This window comes from Sphaeramia orbicularis, chromosome 22 (genome assembly GCF_902148855.1).
Source record: "Sphaeramia orbicularis chromosome 22, fSphaOr1.1, whole genome shotgun sequence".
Lineage (NCBI taxonomy): Eukaryota > Metazoa > Chordata > Actinopteri > Kurtiformes > Apogonidae > Sphaeramia > Sphaeramia orbicularis.
The window spans coordinates 20303096-20321677 of NC_043978.1; the positions used below are offsets into that span (position 1 = coordinate 20303096).

At 41.1% G+C, this 18582-nt stretch overlaps 1 protein-coding gene across 1 annotated transcript in view; it reads left to right on the top strand.

Moving 5' to 3' along the window:
* The window catches only part of mnat1 (MNAT1 component of CDK activating kinase), a 37697-nt gene that overhangs the window by 3412 nt on the left and 15703 nt on the right, over nucleotides 1-18582 (top strand). Inside the window, exons 2-7 of the mRNA XM_030126811.1 lie at nucleotides 2101-2253; nucleotides 2640-2713; nucleotides 4106-4209; nucleotides 4398-4538; nucleotides 5687-5818; nucleotides 15837-15958. Coding sequence (XP_029982671.1) covers nucleotides 2101-2253; nucleotides 2640-2713; nucleotides 4106-4209; nucleotides 4398-4538; nucleotides 5687-5818; nucleotides 15837-15958 — 726 coding nt within the window. The remainder of the gene's footprint in view (nucleotides 1-2100; nucleotides 2254-2639; nucleotides 2714-4105; nucleotides 4210-4397; nucleotides 4539-5686; nucleotides 5819-15836; nucleotides 15959-18582) is intronic.

The window sequence follows — 18582 nt, forward strand, 5'->3', positions numbered from 1 at the left end:
CTATACATCTCCTGTAGCCTGGGGCCACAGTGAACATCTGCCTCTTCTAGTGTTCACAAGAGCAGGGGCTCCTCGTGTTCTGAAGCGCCAACTGGCCGATGCAGATGTTTCTGTCCATCTCAGAACTTTCGTTTTCATTTTGTGGCTTAGTTTAAGCCACGCTAAACCGATACGCTTGTAAGGTAGTCCTCCGTGATGCTTCATGTGTGTTGTATCTCAGGGTTGAGTGGCTGTTATACTTGGCAGGTTGTGCTTGTTTGATTCATATCTGAGATACTGTGAGTAAACATCTAAACTCCATGGCGCTGCAGTTTCACCTTTAACTGCCTTATTTTCATTTTAAATCCTGCTGATGAGGTTAAATGCCTTGTCACTCATTGATGACACTGGAAACATAAGATGCGTTTATTTGAAGTTCAGTCCCAGGTATGATCTGGTTTTTGAAGTATCAAGACTTCAGAATCTGGGATTTGCCAGTCCAACAAAGATTCCAGTATCCCAGTTAATTCAAAAGAAACCAGTATACTGTTGCACATATCCATCCTGTCCTGTTTTTTACTGGGATTTTGTTAATTTTCATGCATAGGGGTGTATGAATGATAATCTTCCATTGTGTTTCATGTCAACACCAGATCATGAACAGATAAAAAATCAGTCTAAATCATCAAACTGGGACATATGTAAACACAGTCCTTGCTCCTTTTCTGAGAGGTTTTTTCTGTGCAGCAGTGTCTTGGAAAGAAATGACTCAACCATACCATTAGTGACGTAGATTGAAAAATCTGCCTTTTTCCTCCCAACTTTGCTATATTTTATTATGAAAACTGTCATCGCTCAAAAGCAGATAGAGACATTTGGAAACCAGATGTCCTCCATTTTTGTGAAGGTGGTCAAGAGCGAGAAGGTGAATTCCTGTGGAAATAAAGCTCCACAGAGACTTAATTAAAAGAGTGTACTGTGCAAACGTTTATCCAGGCCCCCCACCCCATCAGAGGAGATTTAGAAACATTCCCATTGTCTTTAGTATATACTCCTCAGTTGAGTGTGACTGATGGGTAAACGCCTACCTGCATAAAGGTGTGATTGATGGCTACGCTCAGGGTTGTGCCCTCAGGTAGGTCTGCTATTTGCCACAGTGCATGAAGCAAACCTTCCTGTTTGAACCCTGCTTTGTCTGACATTCCCCAAGATTATGTAAAAAAATATTTCTGGCTTTTTGCTCAGTTTTGGTCACTGTTTTAGACATGTTGCTCTTTACTGAAATGAGAGTTGTGATTCATGGTTGCTAATACCAGGAACCAAAGGCTGCCTGAAAAACTCATCATGACTGTGTTGTACTGCTACATTTTTGTCCTGGGGAGTAATCTTCTCCATTAAGACAATTTATAGGGGTTATTTAGATCGGAAGCTGTGATTTGGCTTAAACATCTACATCATACAGCTTCCTTACACTTGGCAGGACTGATAAATGTATTTTCTGGCAGAAAAAAGGATTTGTATGTGTGTCTTTTCAACTTACTGTATAACTGGAGGTTGATTTTACTAGCAGTTGAGTTTACAATACTAAAATTTAACAATTTACAATACACTGTACTATTGTCCATCTGTCATTTTTCAGCTTTCCCAAATTACATAAGACTCATTCTTATAATGATAGCCTGCACTGTAATTTACCGAGCTGGAGTTTATCATATTATGCAACGTGGCAGAATAACTGAGGTCTGTTGAAATAACAATAAAGCACATGTTTTTCCAGTGCAGACAGACACTCCACTGATGGGGTGTCAGACTAATTTCCTCTTGTCTGAGAGTGGGAGGCAGCCTAATCGACATTCCAATCATAATCTCAGCCATCTTTGAGCACTCAGAGGAAACATTCATATGCCCCATTATCACCCGCTGGGCCTTATGATTACTCACAGACATTAAAAATACAAATTTGTCTGTAAAAAAAAAAGATAAAAAAAAAAGAAGTGTATTTCAGCAGCCACGTATGCGCCACATATCCTGACTTTGAGCCTTGCCTGAGGAGAGTCACCCCTGAAAACATTCAACTCAGCTCAGACCATTTTCTATCTTGTCGCCTTCTCTTTTTCGCAGATGTGAAAACTGCGTGGAGATGCTGTTTGTGCGTGGCTCTGGCAACTGTGTGCAGTGCGACACGCCACTGAGGAAGAGCAACTTCCGCGTGCAGCTCTTTGAGGACCCTACGGTAGATAAGGAGGTGGAGATACGCAAGAAGGTGCTGAAGATGTGAGTGAATGGAGTCGGGCAGTGCGAGGGGTGCGGCTCTGTGTGTTTATGTGTGATCCCATGCCTCCTCCCACTTCTTAAGTCACCTTTGTCTTTCTCATTACCGTGTTTGTTTTGTAGACAATGAGTCTCCCCGGGGGTGGGGGGCTCAAATGGGAAGGCTCTTTCCCTGCCAGGTTTTTACTTCTCAGCCCCTCCCTGCCCTCTCTCCCCCTCTCATCTGCTCTTTAATAGCTCCTTAATTGACATCTAATGTGTGTCTATTAGGCAGTGCACAGACATGCTATTATAAAAAGGTTGATTTAATGGACGCTATTAATGTCTGTGCATATTTTCTTTCATCAGGTTTTAATATTTGTATCATCGGTTCTGTTCTCCTTCTGCAGATACAACAAGAGAGACTTTGACTTTGCCAGCCTGAGAGAATATAACGACTACCTGGAGCAAGTGGAGGATATAGGTATGAACGGTTGAAAACCAGAGAGGTACTTAGAACTGGTGCAAAGATTTCCCCCTCTTCTATACAGATAGATGTGTAACAGACATTAGTGTCAGCCAGGATTAATGACTAGAAAAGAGCTCCGCTAATACATCTTGATTGATGCACGCCATGGGTATTGAGCTCTTAACAAAGGGAAAACTGGAGCCTTGTTTAGATTATAGTTAGGATAGGATTTGCAAGGATTTGTTGACATAGGTTCAAACCTCACCACCACCTTAACCTTAAAGTTAGATGTATTAGTGCAGCGTTAACACTTTATTCCAGGGACCCACTTTTTATGACAATAAAATGTGACCTGATTCACTGTAGGCCTGATCTATAAATAATACGAACAGCAAATTTATGCATAGATGAACAAATCTGACCATTTTTATTTACATCTGCACTATACCATGTAAGATTAGCTTAAATAACAAGTTATTTTGAACAGATATGTTTGGTAAATCACAACTTTGTTTTGTTATTTAGTTACTTCAGTAACTTTGCTCTTTGCATTTTTGCCTCCCAGCAAGAGGATTCTGGGTTTGATTTAGTAATTTAGCCCCTGTCGCATGGGTTCCACCAGTTTCCCTGATTTTCTGAAATATATTGTCAGGTTAATTCTTTTGTCAGTCATCTTAACTAAGGTAGTGGTATCTGAGTTGGTCCCAGTGCACCGCGTAGTGGCAGCCAACTGCTCCTTGTGGACTAGGATGGGTCAAATGCAAATAATTGATTTTCCTATGCCTACAATTAAAAACAAAACAAAGCTAAACAAAAATAGGAGCTTAAAAACAACAACCTTTGTTGTTGAAAATACACACAGCTGAAAAACTCTGAGATTGTATTAATGCATTTATCAGGTGTTTGTTTTTTTATTTCCTGTCTTCATTTAAATACCTTATGAATGACTCAGGCATAAATGCATTTAGCAGAGTTCACAGGTTCTCATTTTGTTCCTGCAACTTCATTTGGTGATGCAGACAAAACCTCTTGCGTCCCACCTGTGGGTCACAATCCGGCCTTTGAGAATAAATGTATTTGAGGATACAGTATGTTCCCTTGGTCTAGTCCAACACCTCACAGATGATCTATCTCACTTAAGTCAAGAAAAATCTTGACTAACCAGAATTTTTCAGGCTGTTCCTTTCCATCAAATGGAATGTTCTGCATGTCATCAGCATCACTTTATGCCCCTTTCCCTGCACTTCTTCTAGATGTATTTGTTATTTTTGGAAACAGTTGGAATAGATTTTAAAATAATGGATCTGTGGTTTTGCTCAGTGCTTGACTCCACAACATTGGTGTGTTGTAGTGGACCTACACAAGAATGAATTGATGTTAACAGTGGTTTTTTTATTCTTCATTCAGTGTACAACCTGACAAACAACACTGACGTGGAGAACACCAAGCAGAGGATGGAGCAGTACCAAAGAGAGAACAGAGATGTCATCCAGAGGAACAAGGCTAAGCTTGTATGCACTGATTGCATTAAGAAAATTGTATTTTCATTAAAAATATAATTTGTGATACTAGCGGTCATTTAGCTTTTTTCCTGTTACTCTTGTGACCTGATATCATTTCAAGGCTGATGAGACACTTGTACTCAGTAGCATTAGTTTTGTAATTTACTTTTTTTTTTACCCATGTGTTGCTCACTCAGACACGAGAACAGGAAGAGCTGGAGGAGCTGCTGTTGTTAGAACAGCAGGGTAATGAGCAGCGAAGACTTGAGGTGCTGCAAGAGGAGCAGAGGCAGCTACAAGCCAAAAGGAAGAACAAGCAGGCTCTGCTGGATGAACTGGTGAGACTCGCGTATTGCATGTTCATGTGTCCACAGAATTAAAACTTTCATGATGCTTAAGGAAGACCAATGTGCAAGCATACTATGGCAGATGTTCCTGTTTGGTGTACACATATACACATTAATGCACACATTAACACACACCCTCAGCCTGAGGGTTCATGGTTGTGACATCATTAAGAGCTTATTACCAGTCATTGTACTGCGGGTTGCATTGTTCTCATTCTGTGATTCCAAAGCCTCTTGGCTCCATTGTGTTGAGCTGCAGGCTTTGGAAGTGATTGTTCCTGCAGAGCAGGCTGCTGAAGGACCATCACAGATAGCAGGCTAAGCTGTGTGTTTGTTTGTTTAAGGCACAGGGCCTGTTGACTGTAGGCAGATGAGATCAGCTCTCACCCCCCCAGGGTGAACTCCTCTGAGCTCTGACATCTGCACATCCCTGTGGCCACAAAACTCACCAAAAACTTACTGAAAAGTCACATTTTTGAAATGGGCCAATTATTCATGAAAATACAACATTTGGCAGTTAAAGTACACTTTTGATGGTTGTGGCTTTCTTCTAAAAATGTCTTTTTCTCAACAAAATGGATATCATTTCATGTAAAAGGTAATGTGCACATCAGTGGCAGTAGTCAAAAGTATTTATCCTCTGTTAAATCCATTGTAGCTTTCTTTTAAATTTTACAACACCTCTAGACTGTTGTACCACCGCTGTCCACCCCATCAAAGATGTCCTACGTCTTTACTGAACAACATGTCCAAGCTTGTGTTCTTAGACCTCTGCGCTTTGGCAGCACTCCACTGAAGAAATTGAAACGTCCGACCTTGTATTTAATGGAGGTGAAGGCGGCGTAGTGCACTTGAAGCAGCGTCCCCTGCAGTGCCACAGTTTTGTTAATATGGCTTGCATCAATAATGTGGCAGCTAGCCTGAAAGCACCCAATGCTGATGGTTATCCAGTTAGACAGAGATGTCTGGAGGGGATGACTGTGTGCATTCTCTACTCTTTCCAAACATACAACAGTTACATAAGGAAGATGCCTTAACATGTACAAGTGTCAGCTGTTTTGACAAAGTAGAAGAGTTCTTGATGAAGCAAATCGAGGTTAACTTGCTCACAAAAGCCCAAATCCCTCTTATTTTTACAGGAGCAGTCTCATGTTCCTGCTGCCATCTTGCTTGCGAAACATAAGGTCCGTGCTGCCCAGCTGGAGACGCAGATAGAGCAGCAGAAACAGACTGTCAAACCTGCCAGTCTATTTTCTACTGGAATCCATATGGTGAGTGCAACACTTTATGAGCTCTCTAACCCCATGCTCACATATTAAATCAGAGTATCAGCTTCCATGTTTAGTGTGGAACCAGTACTTTACATAGTTCTGACTGCACAGTAATTTTTAGTCTTTGCTGCAGTATAAGCACATGACGAAGTATCATCACATTTATGTGTTGTGTTTTGAATTCAATCCCTGCAACTGTAAAAAAAAAAAAAAAAAAAAAAAAGGGGGGGGGGGGGGGGGGGGGTGTCACAGAGAACTGGGGCCTCTAACATGAGGCAAGTTCACCATATCCAGGATATCTTTTCAGTAGCCTCAGCCACAATCACACTTGAGTAGTTTCAAGACAATGGCAAACTTATTATAACAACAGAAGCTTTCCATATCTAGCTATGACATCCTTTGCATTAAAAGGAGTCACGTTGGACTTGTATTGGACCTTGTTCTCACCAGAAGAACAAGCTATAATTCTTAACAGTTGCAAGGAGTTAAAATTATTTGTGTGCTTGATTCCTGAACTCAAAATGAGCAAGATTAATTTGGAGCCAGGTTGTTGATCACATGAATCAGAGGCTATTTACATTACGGCACTCTTTATTTCTCATAACAAATAACACAGATTTTTAAATGTTATTTTTTATTTATTTATTTAACATTATTTCAATGATTAGTTAATCTTTTTTTTTTTTAGGAAAACATGTATGTGATGCTGAAATTCTTGGTCTTGAATATCAGTAAATTATTCATTTTTGGAAACATTTTGTGGAATAAAACAACCCTGGAAGATGTTGAAAGTATTTTACAGAGTTTAGATCAATTGTGTGATACCAGTTATTCACCCAGTATCACATGTAAGACCCTCCTCAACAGACTTTACAATCTGTACAATATATATAATATCATCTGGACAGCATCTTCTGTCTTTTGACCCTCGGAGTGAAGGAAAATCCCCCCCAAAATACCTTTAACAGGGAACAGGTGAGAACTAAGTGACCACAGAAGAGCTCCAAGACGTTATATGTTGTATTAATAACAACAGCCTAGTACAGTTACATGAGCAAGTTGAGGACACATGTTGTATAACTTTATCCACTGGTGGTTAGTGCTGTCAGAGCAGTTAAACACATGGTGTGATTTTAGCTCAGTTCTAATTTAAACTTAATGTGGAGTGGTTGTTGACAATTGATTGGTCACAAGCTCAATGGGAGGACGTTCCTCACTGTTTGATGCGTCTTCCGTGTGAGAACAGACTCTCACCCTGTCACTCATGTTGTCACGTTCCTCTGGACCTAGCAGTGGGACCCTCAGGCAGAGTATGTGGGCTCAGGGCTTTTGCCGCTCAGTCTTTTTTAGCTTTGTGTTCAGCATGCCTGCAGAGACATTCCATTGGGGCTTCGTTCAGTTTTTCACTCGTTTATTTTCATTTTACTGTGATGAGATAGGCTGTGTCATCACCCCCACTCCCTTTCCACAGCCCTCATGAGGCACGGTTGTCTTCCCGCAGTTCATTGGTGCGTGGGAGAGATATCTGCGTAGTATGTACCTGGCCTTAAGTTGGAGTTCAGTTTTGACATACTCGGGTATTACCAAACATTCTCTTTGTTTCACTGTCCTGCTTGTGTTAATGTATTTTACCCCTGGTATAGCTCTCACAAGACACATGCCACCAGTGGAAAAGTAGTAGGTCCAGGTTGAGCTGATCCAAATGGAGGATGTGGTACTCAAAATCATGATATACAGCATGAAGTTAAAGTTGCTGATGGAGAGAGAAACAGTATGATTATGTTGCCTTTGGCTTCATCTGCGGCTGTTTTTCTTCACTTCTTTCTTCCCATTTCTCTTCATCTTACCGTCCCTAAGCTCCTGTTGGTGGAGCAGAGCCCTCACCATGCATCTGCTGCGCTGGACCGAGAGGCTCGAGTCAGGGGAACGTGTGGGTTTGGATTTTCCTTCACTTCAGAGTCCATAAGAATGACTTGTGTTTGACTTGGTGAGGTTTCAGCACCACGTGGTGGATTCCTGTAGATTGCTGGAATTCATTTATCTCCTAGGTTGTGGTCCCTTGTTCCAAGCAAAGTTTCAATTTTTCTTCAGCTGAATTTAGTGGAGGCAAAAGGAAGAATGTGTTTAAGATTGGGACCTTTCAGGGAAGTGCCATAGCTGACTGTTACTGATTAGTGTTCTTCTCCTCAGGTATTAACAAGTGCTGAGATAAGGGCTTTGGTTATTTTCTTGTTTGGTATCTAAAATGTCACAAAATGGTAAAAAATGTTAATGAGTGTTTCCCAAAGGTCAAGATGATGTCCTGGAATATCTGCTTTTGCCCACAACCCAAGGATATCAATTTTACTGTCTCAGAATAGGAAACGAACTGGAAATGTTGAAATTTAAGAAATCTGTTTTTCTGATAAATATCTGATAAATCACTTGACAAAATAATAATAACAAAAATTGCAACTTGACAACTGATTAACTCCAATAATTGCAACTTGACCTGAAAGTTAAAGTCAAAGAACGGATTTGTTAATAGTTGGAAATACCTATTTAATATATAACATCTTTAGTAATAATTCACTCATTTAACAGGTAACCACAACCAGAATACAAACTTCCTTAAATGAGTCGCTTAATCTTTTTAATTTGTTTTTGACTCTTGGTTGGACAAAAAGCTTATAAAAAAGTTAACAGTTGTTAGTCAGTGCATTAGCACATACACAAATGGAGACAGACTTTAATTGTGACAGTGATAAATGGACAAGGGACCAATGCACGACCTCTTGTTCCTTCATCTGGATGTTTTTGGTGATGTGCAAGTTCACCAGTCACAGGAGCAGAAATAACCACTCACTACCCCTCACCCATCTTCCCTGCGTCTTTAGACAGCTGCTTCACCCTGGGGCCAAGGTGAGCCGTCACTAGTGGCATGACATATCTGCCTGTTTTTGAGCTGTCCAATCCATGGAACGTGTGGATGCCCATTCTGTCTCAGCTTCTCAGTGCCTCCAGTCTTTATTTAAAGGGTGATCTAACTTTGCATCTAGCTGTGTCATGTTGTTTACTGGGAACAAGTGAGGGGACATCTCAGCTATGTTGGCACTACACTTTGCCTGATTTTTTTTCTGGCAGTGGGGAAGGGGAATCCAACCCTGATCCTGATTAGTCTGGTTGAGTGTAAATGCCCAGTAAATGGATGCTTTAGGAAGTTTACCGGTCTTGAAGGAAAGTTGCCTTTTTCCAGGTGTGATGTGAAGTGGGATGGGCCTGGTCTTGCCCTAGGAATGGTCTGAAATCACCTACTAATCCCTCACTTTGTAGGTACTCTGTTTAATGAAGACACATATGGGGGCTTACATACACACTGTGTTGAACGCACTCTCCTGAGTAAATATCCTTTGAAGAATAAAGTGTCTTTTAAAAATAGATGTCTGCTGATATCAAAAGAAACTCTCTGTTCAGGAGGGAGGACTCTATTCACTGTTGAAACAGGTTGCTTGTTGTCTGACACATAAGAACAGCCCCAGTGCCAAACATGATGACAAGAGTCTTTATGTTTGGCACCTGCTCAGAGCAAAACATGGGCATGAGTTGTGGGTTATTTGCATATAAATTAAATCTAGCCTCCACATTGTGTGTGTAACTCTTAAGTTTTTGATTGTATTGGAGTATGCTAGTTTATTATTTTCTCTAGTCTGATGGTGTTTGTTATCGTCCCGCTAGTACAGTATTCCATTGCAGAAAGAGTTTGACCGATGGGGAATCTCTCCACCTTGGGGCAGCTTTCAGCGCCATCTTAAATGAAAGGTCCCAGGTTCCAGCTCTGCTGGGGCCCAATCCACGCCTCGCAGGCAGCAGAGCAGCTGACATACCTGACGAGGCCGGTGCGGGCACCTAATGAAAGAAGAAGGCACACACACATAAACAAACTGCAACTCACACACCCAATCATCCCAATGTGGGTGGAAAGTTTATCCCTAAACATAGATGTGTAGCTGGCTGAAATGACGCTGGGTTCTCTCTGGCGTTATTCCCTTCTACACTTAGGCAGTGGAATTTGACTGCCATACAGAACACAAACTCAAGTACACATATATACACACACACTGTGAGCTTGTTTGCTCAGGCCTGTTTTACTTGGTTAAGTTGTCCTCTACACTGACCTCTGCTCAGTAGATGTACTCGTCAGCGCAGGCAAAGCTCTGCTTTGCTTTACTCTGGCAGACTGGCCTAACCTGTTTTGCCGAGGTGTTTGTCACCCCCCCCCCCCTTCCCCAACACTTAGGTACTATTTTGACAGTGTGAAAAAAATGATGAAGCCTTTTTTCACACTCAGAGATCAATCATGACAAAGATATTTGTGTTGCTGTATAATGCATTCACAGACTAAAAACCGAGTTTTGCTGGGAGAGTGCATAACCCTTGCTCTTTGGCCTTTTCTGTTTTATTGGGCTTCTGGCACACAGTTTGATAGCTGCAGGGAAGAGGAAAGGGGGTCATTTCAGGGGGTAAAGAGAACGGTCAGCCCTGATTGGCACCAGCACATGTGGGCATTCACACCTCTGCCCCTGGACCTGGCTTGGCCCTGTTTAGGTTGGCCTCAACAACCCTTGCCCACGGGCAGGCCGGCATAGCCCTGCCCAGCGGAAAAAGGAGTTGTCAGCTTTAGGGGCTTTGCGCCGGGGCAGCTGCCACTGGTCAGGCGGTTATATTTAAACTTATAAAGCGAGGGGAGTCACTGTGTGGGCTGCAGCTTTTACACTTGCTACTTGCTGCTCAGTGGGCGAGTGTGCTGCCCAAAGCTCTTTATCCATATAGAAGCACTGGCACTACCAGGGCAAAAGCTGAAGCACGAGCTGAGGATGGGATGGCGAACGGCTGGCCCCTAACTAGGCTTGTTAATTTTATCCTCTGTCTAATGCTGTCCACTGTTCTCCACTATTCATCTGTTGTCATTATCACTTTGTCTATTAGTGATGGCAATCTCACTGTCTCTGAAGCACTGCTTTAGCGTACTGTATTTGTAAGAGGTTTTGTTTGTGTGTCTGTGAATCTGGCGGGAAGGTGCTGATGGAGGGGTTAGTCTAAGTGACCTTGATGTGTCCTGCTGAGTTGCAATGTCAGGGGAGAGATGGGGGCCTACACAGTGCTGATGTGTGTGGTGTGTGTGTTTGTGTATTTGTGTGCAGTGTGTGTTGGTGACCCATGATCAAAGTCGGTGACCAGTGAGCTGTTGTTGTTCTGAATACTCAACAAATAACTTCATTATGGAACTAATGTTCAGAGTCTTTTTTTTTTTTTTTTTTTTTTTAGATGTACTTCATGTTTTTGTACTTTGTGAATATAGAGTTATCAGTAAATTTGAACAAAGTTTGGTTTGTTTGCTTGTCACACAAAGGTGGATAAATAGCAAAATTAACAAAATATAACAGCAATTTCTACAGCAATTGCTAGCCAATTACTTGAGAATGACTAAGTCAGGCTTTCCTGTCAGCCTGCATTCATTGTATCTATAGCAGCATCTTTACTGCAGACATGAACAGAAAGCATATCTGTCAAACAGTCGAAAATTACAGCAGTAAATTTTAGTGGTATGATTTTTTTTAAGGCAACCAGTTAAGAAAATGTGCTTTGTGAATGAGTGAATTTGTCACATCAGCTGTCCAAAAACCTATTGATAATCATTATATCAACAGGTGACCTATGATCTTTACCTTTTTACAGCTATAGTTAAGCTGCAAAAAAGCCTACATTTTCAAGAAGTGAGAAAGTTGTTATTCAGATCATAAATAATAATAATGACTCTATCCTTAAACTTTGTCTTGTCAAGTGTAGATGCACTATTGGCAAACACTCTCCTTTTTTTGTCCTTCTTTTAAAGTAGACTTTGGCACCCTTGGTGCATTGCTTTGGGGTCTGACCTGTCATACCTGTAAAGTAATTTAACTTTTATGAGACCCCTGTCCTATAAAAGTCACATGAATGTCTGCCATTTCACTCTGACAGATGGGCTAGCCATGTTTTTCCCCAGATGGTACTGCAAAGATGGACAGGAGAGTGAAGAAAAAGTATTGCAACGGTGTGTCATGAGCACAATTCAGCCCAAATGTGTATGTAGAGTAGTCAATAGTTTACTGCCAAATACACTGGTCTTTCCTCTCTTCCACTAGGACTGACACCTGAGTGGTTCTGCTTCTGCTGGAAAACTGAAGCCAGATCACTAACTTTTTAACCTGAGGTAGATTTGGAGAATCAAAAATCACAAGTCCTCTATATGCCCTGGTGGTAATTTCCTAAGATCATCCTCCCCTGCAGTTTTATTAAGATTGATGGTCCCTAGAGTTTCATTTTAGTGTCATGGGGGGGTATTATAAGGGTCTTAAATACCAGTAATACACAAACTTGAAAGCATAGTGAGTACACATAATGTTGTATAGGTAGTACGTTGAGCTTCTGTAATGAAGAAAGCAGATGTTTGCGTTGGCTCTTCAGAAGTGTTGTTTCAGTGACCCCAAGTCCCTCAGCCATTTCTGCTCTGCTGGGCTTAGCTGGGGGTCCGCCTCCTTCCCCGTCTGCCGCTTTGTTTCATAGGAGTATTTAAAAACAACATTCATATGTTGTAATTCACACAGCCTTTTAATAGGACGTGATGAGTTCATGATTGAAAGTTTCAGCTGTGTTATTAGTTAGAGTGGAGGACAGGTCACGTCTGAGAGGACACAGCTCCTCTCATAGGATGTCTGTTAAATAGACAGCTAGTATTTGTTCATTCACCATTTTTAGATCCAGAAGAACAAAACCCATTGTATGCAGTCTCAGGTTTACACTGTGTTTGTTCGTGCTGATGCGTCTCTGCCAGTTTTCAAGGTGCCCTTGCAGTGGAATGCAAGAGAATTTTCACTACACTGAAGGTTGCCTCTGTTCAGTGTGCTGCTTAAAAATCAGATTTACTACCATTTAGCTATCTGCAATTCCCAATTTGCTAGTCTCTTTCTCTACTGCTCCAGCATCATAGAGTTTTCTTCTACCTCCCCCTCCACCCCTTCGTCCCAGTGTGTCTCTTTGATTGGCGCAGTAGGGGAGTTAAACAGTGCTGAAAGTCTGAAAGAAGATGGATGGAGAGACTAAAGGAGTGCGAAAGAGAGGGAGACTGACTGGGTTTGGGGTTGTTGGTCTGGGTTTCATTAGTCTGTGGTGGGGCTCCACTGTGTTGGATGAATGGATGGGACAGGACAGAAGATCACTGGCACCTTGAGGTTAAAGGTGAAGCAAAAACTATAAAAGAGCGTGTGTGTCTACTGTTTTATGTTTGGAAAGAAATATTATTTCAGAATGATTGTTCAAATATTGGTAAAGGGCAATGTGTTTTCTGGCTTCATTGTTTTTACTGGATGTCGTTATTTCAAAAAGCATGAAAACCCTATTGAAGATAGATTTAATATTCTTCCATTGAGAGGTTGTGCAAGTGATGTCTCTTAAAATAAGGAAAATTATATTGCTCCTCTCCTGGGATACTATACAAACTGTTGTTTTAATTTATTTCTGATTAAGTCCTGCTCAATATTGGTTAAAAGTCTTAGATATTAGATAGATGTGTTTTCTTAAAAAGAGATCTTTCATGATCCTTTTTCCATTAAAAAAGACTCATTGCCCAGAATTTCGGCTTCAATACTTTATTGAAATTCCTTTTTTGCTACGTGGTCACATGTAATTGACATTCAGACTTCTTCACTATCTTAAACCAGTGTTATATCATGATTGTTTTTTTTCTGAGACACAAAAATGTAAAGTATTTTAAAAGGACATTGTTATTACCTCATCCATCAACACATTTGTTCCACTTTTGCTCTTGTTTCTAATGTTGTGTGAAATGTGAAAATTGATAACCCATAGTTTTTTTTTTAAAAAGTTGGGTTCACAGATCTCTATAAGAAGGCTTATCTGCCACTCAGTCCCCATAAAATCTAAAATCAAATTTCAGTAATTTCATTTGATTTAAACTTGGTAGGAGGTTTGTTGTAATGCTGTTGCAAAAAAAAAAAAAAGAGGACACGTCATTGAACTCACAGTTCTGTTTATAAATATTAGAATGATAATAGTGAAATATCATGGGAAAAATGCACAGTTTTTGTCAAACATCAAACCCACAAACCCCAAGACCACACAGGCCCCCAAACAAGGCCCCCAGAAACCAAGAGAAAACCTTACACTAAAAATATGATAATGAAATCAGAAGACATATGGCATTTTAAATGAATGTGCAGTCCTCACAATGTCTTGACTGAAAAACCTCATTGTGTTTGTCAGTGCACTGCCACTGTAGTTACCCCCCTTCCCCCTTTGCGCACATCAACCAGTGCTAAATGCAACAAGTTTACTCTTGTTCTGTTGGGTTATTATTCTGTAGAAATGGAGGCGGGTGTTACAGATAAAATCCTTGATTGTGGCACCTTTAATATAGATAAGAATATTTGTAGACGTGTCATCCTGTTGTATATTTTCTTAAGAGTTTTATAAAAAAGAAATAGAAATCAAAGGAACTTCATATAATGTAAAATTCTACTCAAGTAAAAATCTAATGTTTACCTAAAGCTGTGATATTTCTAAGATATTATCAACTTTTACTACAGAGTTTTAAAACACAGAAATTTGACATTATCACCAGAGCCAGAGCTAAAAAGAATAAGATGCATGTTGAAAAATGGTTGTCAAAAGAAGTAGGATTACAACATTGACAAAACAGATGATTACACTGATGATTACATTTACGGATGTGTATTGGGGTGAAATCATCCTTCTTTCTTATGTGTCTGTTTTGTGTCTTGCCTGTTGTACATTCCTGCACATTGGCCCAGTAAGGACAATTACCACCCTGTTGTGTTTGGCACAGAAAGTCAGCATCCACTGCTGCCTCGGCGTGCGTCCCTTGGTGATTTTTGTGTCTTTCAGCTCAGCCACGGTTGCTTTATTTTCCCGTGTGTGCGCTCGGGCCAGGGCCTGTGTGTGAGGGCGGGCATTCTGAAGCCACGGGGCACATGTTATTCGTTTAGTTTGGTTTTCATCAGCTCCCCTCTGTGTTCTGTTGTTTATACTCCCCCACTACTATTTTCTGCGCTTTCTGTCTTATCTTTTATCTCCCCTTTGTTTCTGAGTTCCTTTGCTACCATTTAAAATAGTCAGTGTTTGTTTAGACTTCATCTTTTTAATTCCAGGTTTGTTTCATGACTCTGACTTGCCTTCTGAGTCTGATTAACTATAATGCTGGAGAAAACACAGTGGTCTGACACTGGAAATTCCCCTTTCATGGCAGAGCCCCAAATCGAACAGTTCTACAATGTCCTTAAGAAGCATCATGTTTCCCGCTTGATCACCATGGTCAAAGGAATTAAGAACAAGAATTCAAGCCCTTTGTTTCCCTATTAAAACTTCCTATGATTGCAGGTTATGTGGATTGTCATAAACCTAGTTGGCCTTATATTTTATAGCTTTAACTACTTGAGATTTGACATTTAGAGCTTAATGCTGCAGGAAACTCAACAGATCAACTTGTACAATTCAACAAACTACTACACTGGTATGAGCACCACTGTTTTCAGAAGTATACTTGCTTTGTGTTAGCTGGAATGATATTTCTGCATCAACCCCATACTTTTGTTTCATATAAAGTCACGTTTATTTCTTCTTGATAAAATTTCCGGTAAGAATATTTGTTTAGTTGCCAGGACTTTGGACCACTGAAAACATGCTAAGTCATTGTACCATTTATGTTTCTCCACAAAAATCAGCAGGGCAAAGTGTACATGGTGTCGAGACAAAACTACTATTTCGAAACCAGTCTGTCAAGACATGGTGGTTGTTAATGTCAGAGTCTGATTGACATTAAGCCTCTGCCAAATTGTTTTTTTCCATTTGTGTCATAGCCGTAGTTTCCCCAAGTGAACTGGATGCTACTCTGAAACAATGAAGATTATTGTTCTGTGTTAAATGTGTTGTCCCTTTGTGTTTTTTTTTTTGTTTTTTTTTACAGAATCAGACGGTGTCTCTTCAGCCTTTGCCCAGGATAGAAGAAGTCCTTTACCAATACAAGCCACTTCAGGTTGAAACGTACGGACCGCCAGTACCAGAACTGGAGCAGCTGAGCCGACTCGGGTACATACAATACATGATTTACACAATCATAGTCACACACCTGTTAGAGACTATGTATTTAAACTTTTTGAGACCTTTCAGATTTAGGTTATTTTGCTCCTTTCAGTGTATAATTTCCAGACTGAAAAAGAAACAAAAAGGGAAGAAGTCGTATATTACCTGCACCCATCTAATAATAACATAGCGTAATGTAATTACAGATATCTTTGTTCTCCTGTTTTTTCCTAATAAATCCCATAAAATGTAACCATACATAGTCATATAATCATAATATTCTTACTTGCATATTAACATACATATTACATAGTAATATGTCTTTTTGTTTATAAATTGTTCTTAGCTAATATTCAGACATTACACTGTTTGATTTCAGTAATTGATTGATTGATTGATTGATTCATTCATTTATCATTTAATTTATCTGATGTTCTGCACAAAGTATAGTACTTAGCTAATTTCCCATTCCTGGTCCCTGGTTGGACTTTTCAACTACTAACTGTAGAAAAATAGAGACATTCTGAACCTAAGTCCATTATATTATGTTTAGATGCATTTGTTGGTTTGTAAAGTTGATGGGACTGACATGCCTTAACGGCTAACAATTTGTTTGTGGAAACTTTAGTCTCCATAGTAGTGTAGCATGCTATACTTGTTTGCTGACAAATTAACATTTCTTCTGTAGTTTGAGGCAATGACTGGATTTCACAGTCCATTTCTCCTTATATGTGGTACCAAAATATGCAATTCCTGTGACTTTACTGTTCCTTTCTAGGAAAATATTAGAAGCCATGAGGCCATAAACTTGGACTAATACCGGATAGACTTAAGTTGTGGGTTTTCTTTGAGTGTTTTAACTCACCACATACTACAGTGTATTGTAAAGTTCTTGGTAAGGGCTTAGAAAACTACTAGAAAGTCAGTCTGCTTGGGAAACCCGGGCCTGGCTCATCTCACTTGACTCTCTCCTGATTAACTGGGAGAGTGAAACCAAATGAGGGGGAGGAGAGCTGAGAGAGAGAAAGAGAGAAACAACCATCACCCTGCCACAAGCCGCCATAGTGCCTCTGCAGGAGCATCCATTAACACACACAGGAAGTGCTTTCCCCCGACAGCCCCTTTGGGCCAATCAATCCACGACGCCATTGGTCCAGTCCTCACCGAATGCAAGCCATCCATCAGACAGCACAGCGCCCAGCCGTCTACGCTGCAACAACTTCAACTGGCTGGCACTAAAGCCTGCCCACACACTGAGAACAGCCTGTTTTTATTGGGTGACAGAAGCAAAAACGAGGTCATATTCTTTTTGGGTGAGCTCATTGACTTTCACTGCTTCACCCTGACGATAACCTTCATTTGGCTGAGATGTGCGGATTTGAACATAACGTCAGCATGTTTAGCATGAGGGTTTTCCTGTTTGGTTGTACTTTATTTTTCAGATAAAAGGTGGTATTGACCACAATTACATTTACCTAATTACCTGGAAAAGCATCTACTTAAGGTGAAACATTCCTCTTAAAGGGCTGCAGGAGAGTTTAAGCAGAATAACTGGCACTTATTTACATTATGTATTCAGTGAAGTGCTGAGGTCCTACTTCTTTTGGCCAGGCTGATCAATATGCAGATGAAACACATCTCACAATTTTTTGCCGCATGCTGGAGCTCAGGGGAGGGGAGGGGGGGGGGGGGGGGTGGTTGGGGGGGGTGGGGGGGGGGGAGTGTCAGCAGTTCAGTGGTCCAGAAGGACCAATGCTGGAGAGGAAGGACTCTGCCACAGAGATAAATGAGGCTCGGTTCAGTGTGGAACACCAGTCCCACTGGTGCAGGCCACAGGCAGTGACACAGGCAGCCCAGCACAGACAAACCACAACTCCCAAGATGCAATGTGCTGTTAAGTAAAGCAAGGAATAGTGCTGACACTTCTGCGCAGTTGGCAGTTTGTGTGATTCAGCTAAGTTTGAGGTTTTGTGCATGCAAGCTCAGATAGACGATGAAGCTTGCACATGCACACTGACGGTGTCCCCTAAACCTGGTATATATTTTGTGTCACGCATACTCAGACTCACCCCTGTTATTGCAATCCCAGCATTTTGGCAACAATGGAAGCTGTGTGATGTGGTAAATATTCACAAGTGTGTGAGCAGAGGAATGAGAATGCAGACAGGGTTGAGAGGGTGAAAAGTGACTCCTCTGTGTAGAGCTGGACCAGATCTACAATCCTGTGACCTGTGAAGGCAATATGCTTAAATGTGTGAGGAGATATGGATGTGTAAGGGGAAGTGGATGAGGTGAAAGGGTTGTGAGGGGGCAGGTACTTATTTTAAAACATGGCTGTTTGTCTTGGTCAAGGCCCACGGTGACAGCAGCACCACTGGTGATTTATCTTGGACACAGGCATCAAGTGAGACTGAAGAGTTGAGCTCACACACCCCCTCCCTGGTGGCCTCAGGACCTCTGAGGCTGCTCTCTTGCACAGGATGTCCAGTCAACGCAGGACTCACTGGAGCCGTGATTTATAAAAAAAAAAAATCAACTTTCTTTTTTCCTTCTGTGCTGCTCTCTTTCTCCTTCTTCTGTCTCAGTGTGTTGTTTTCGCCTTGTCCCTTTGCCCCCCAAAAAACCGCAGG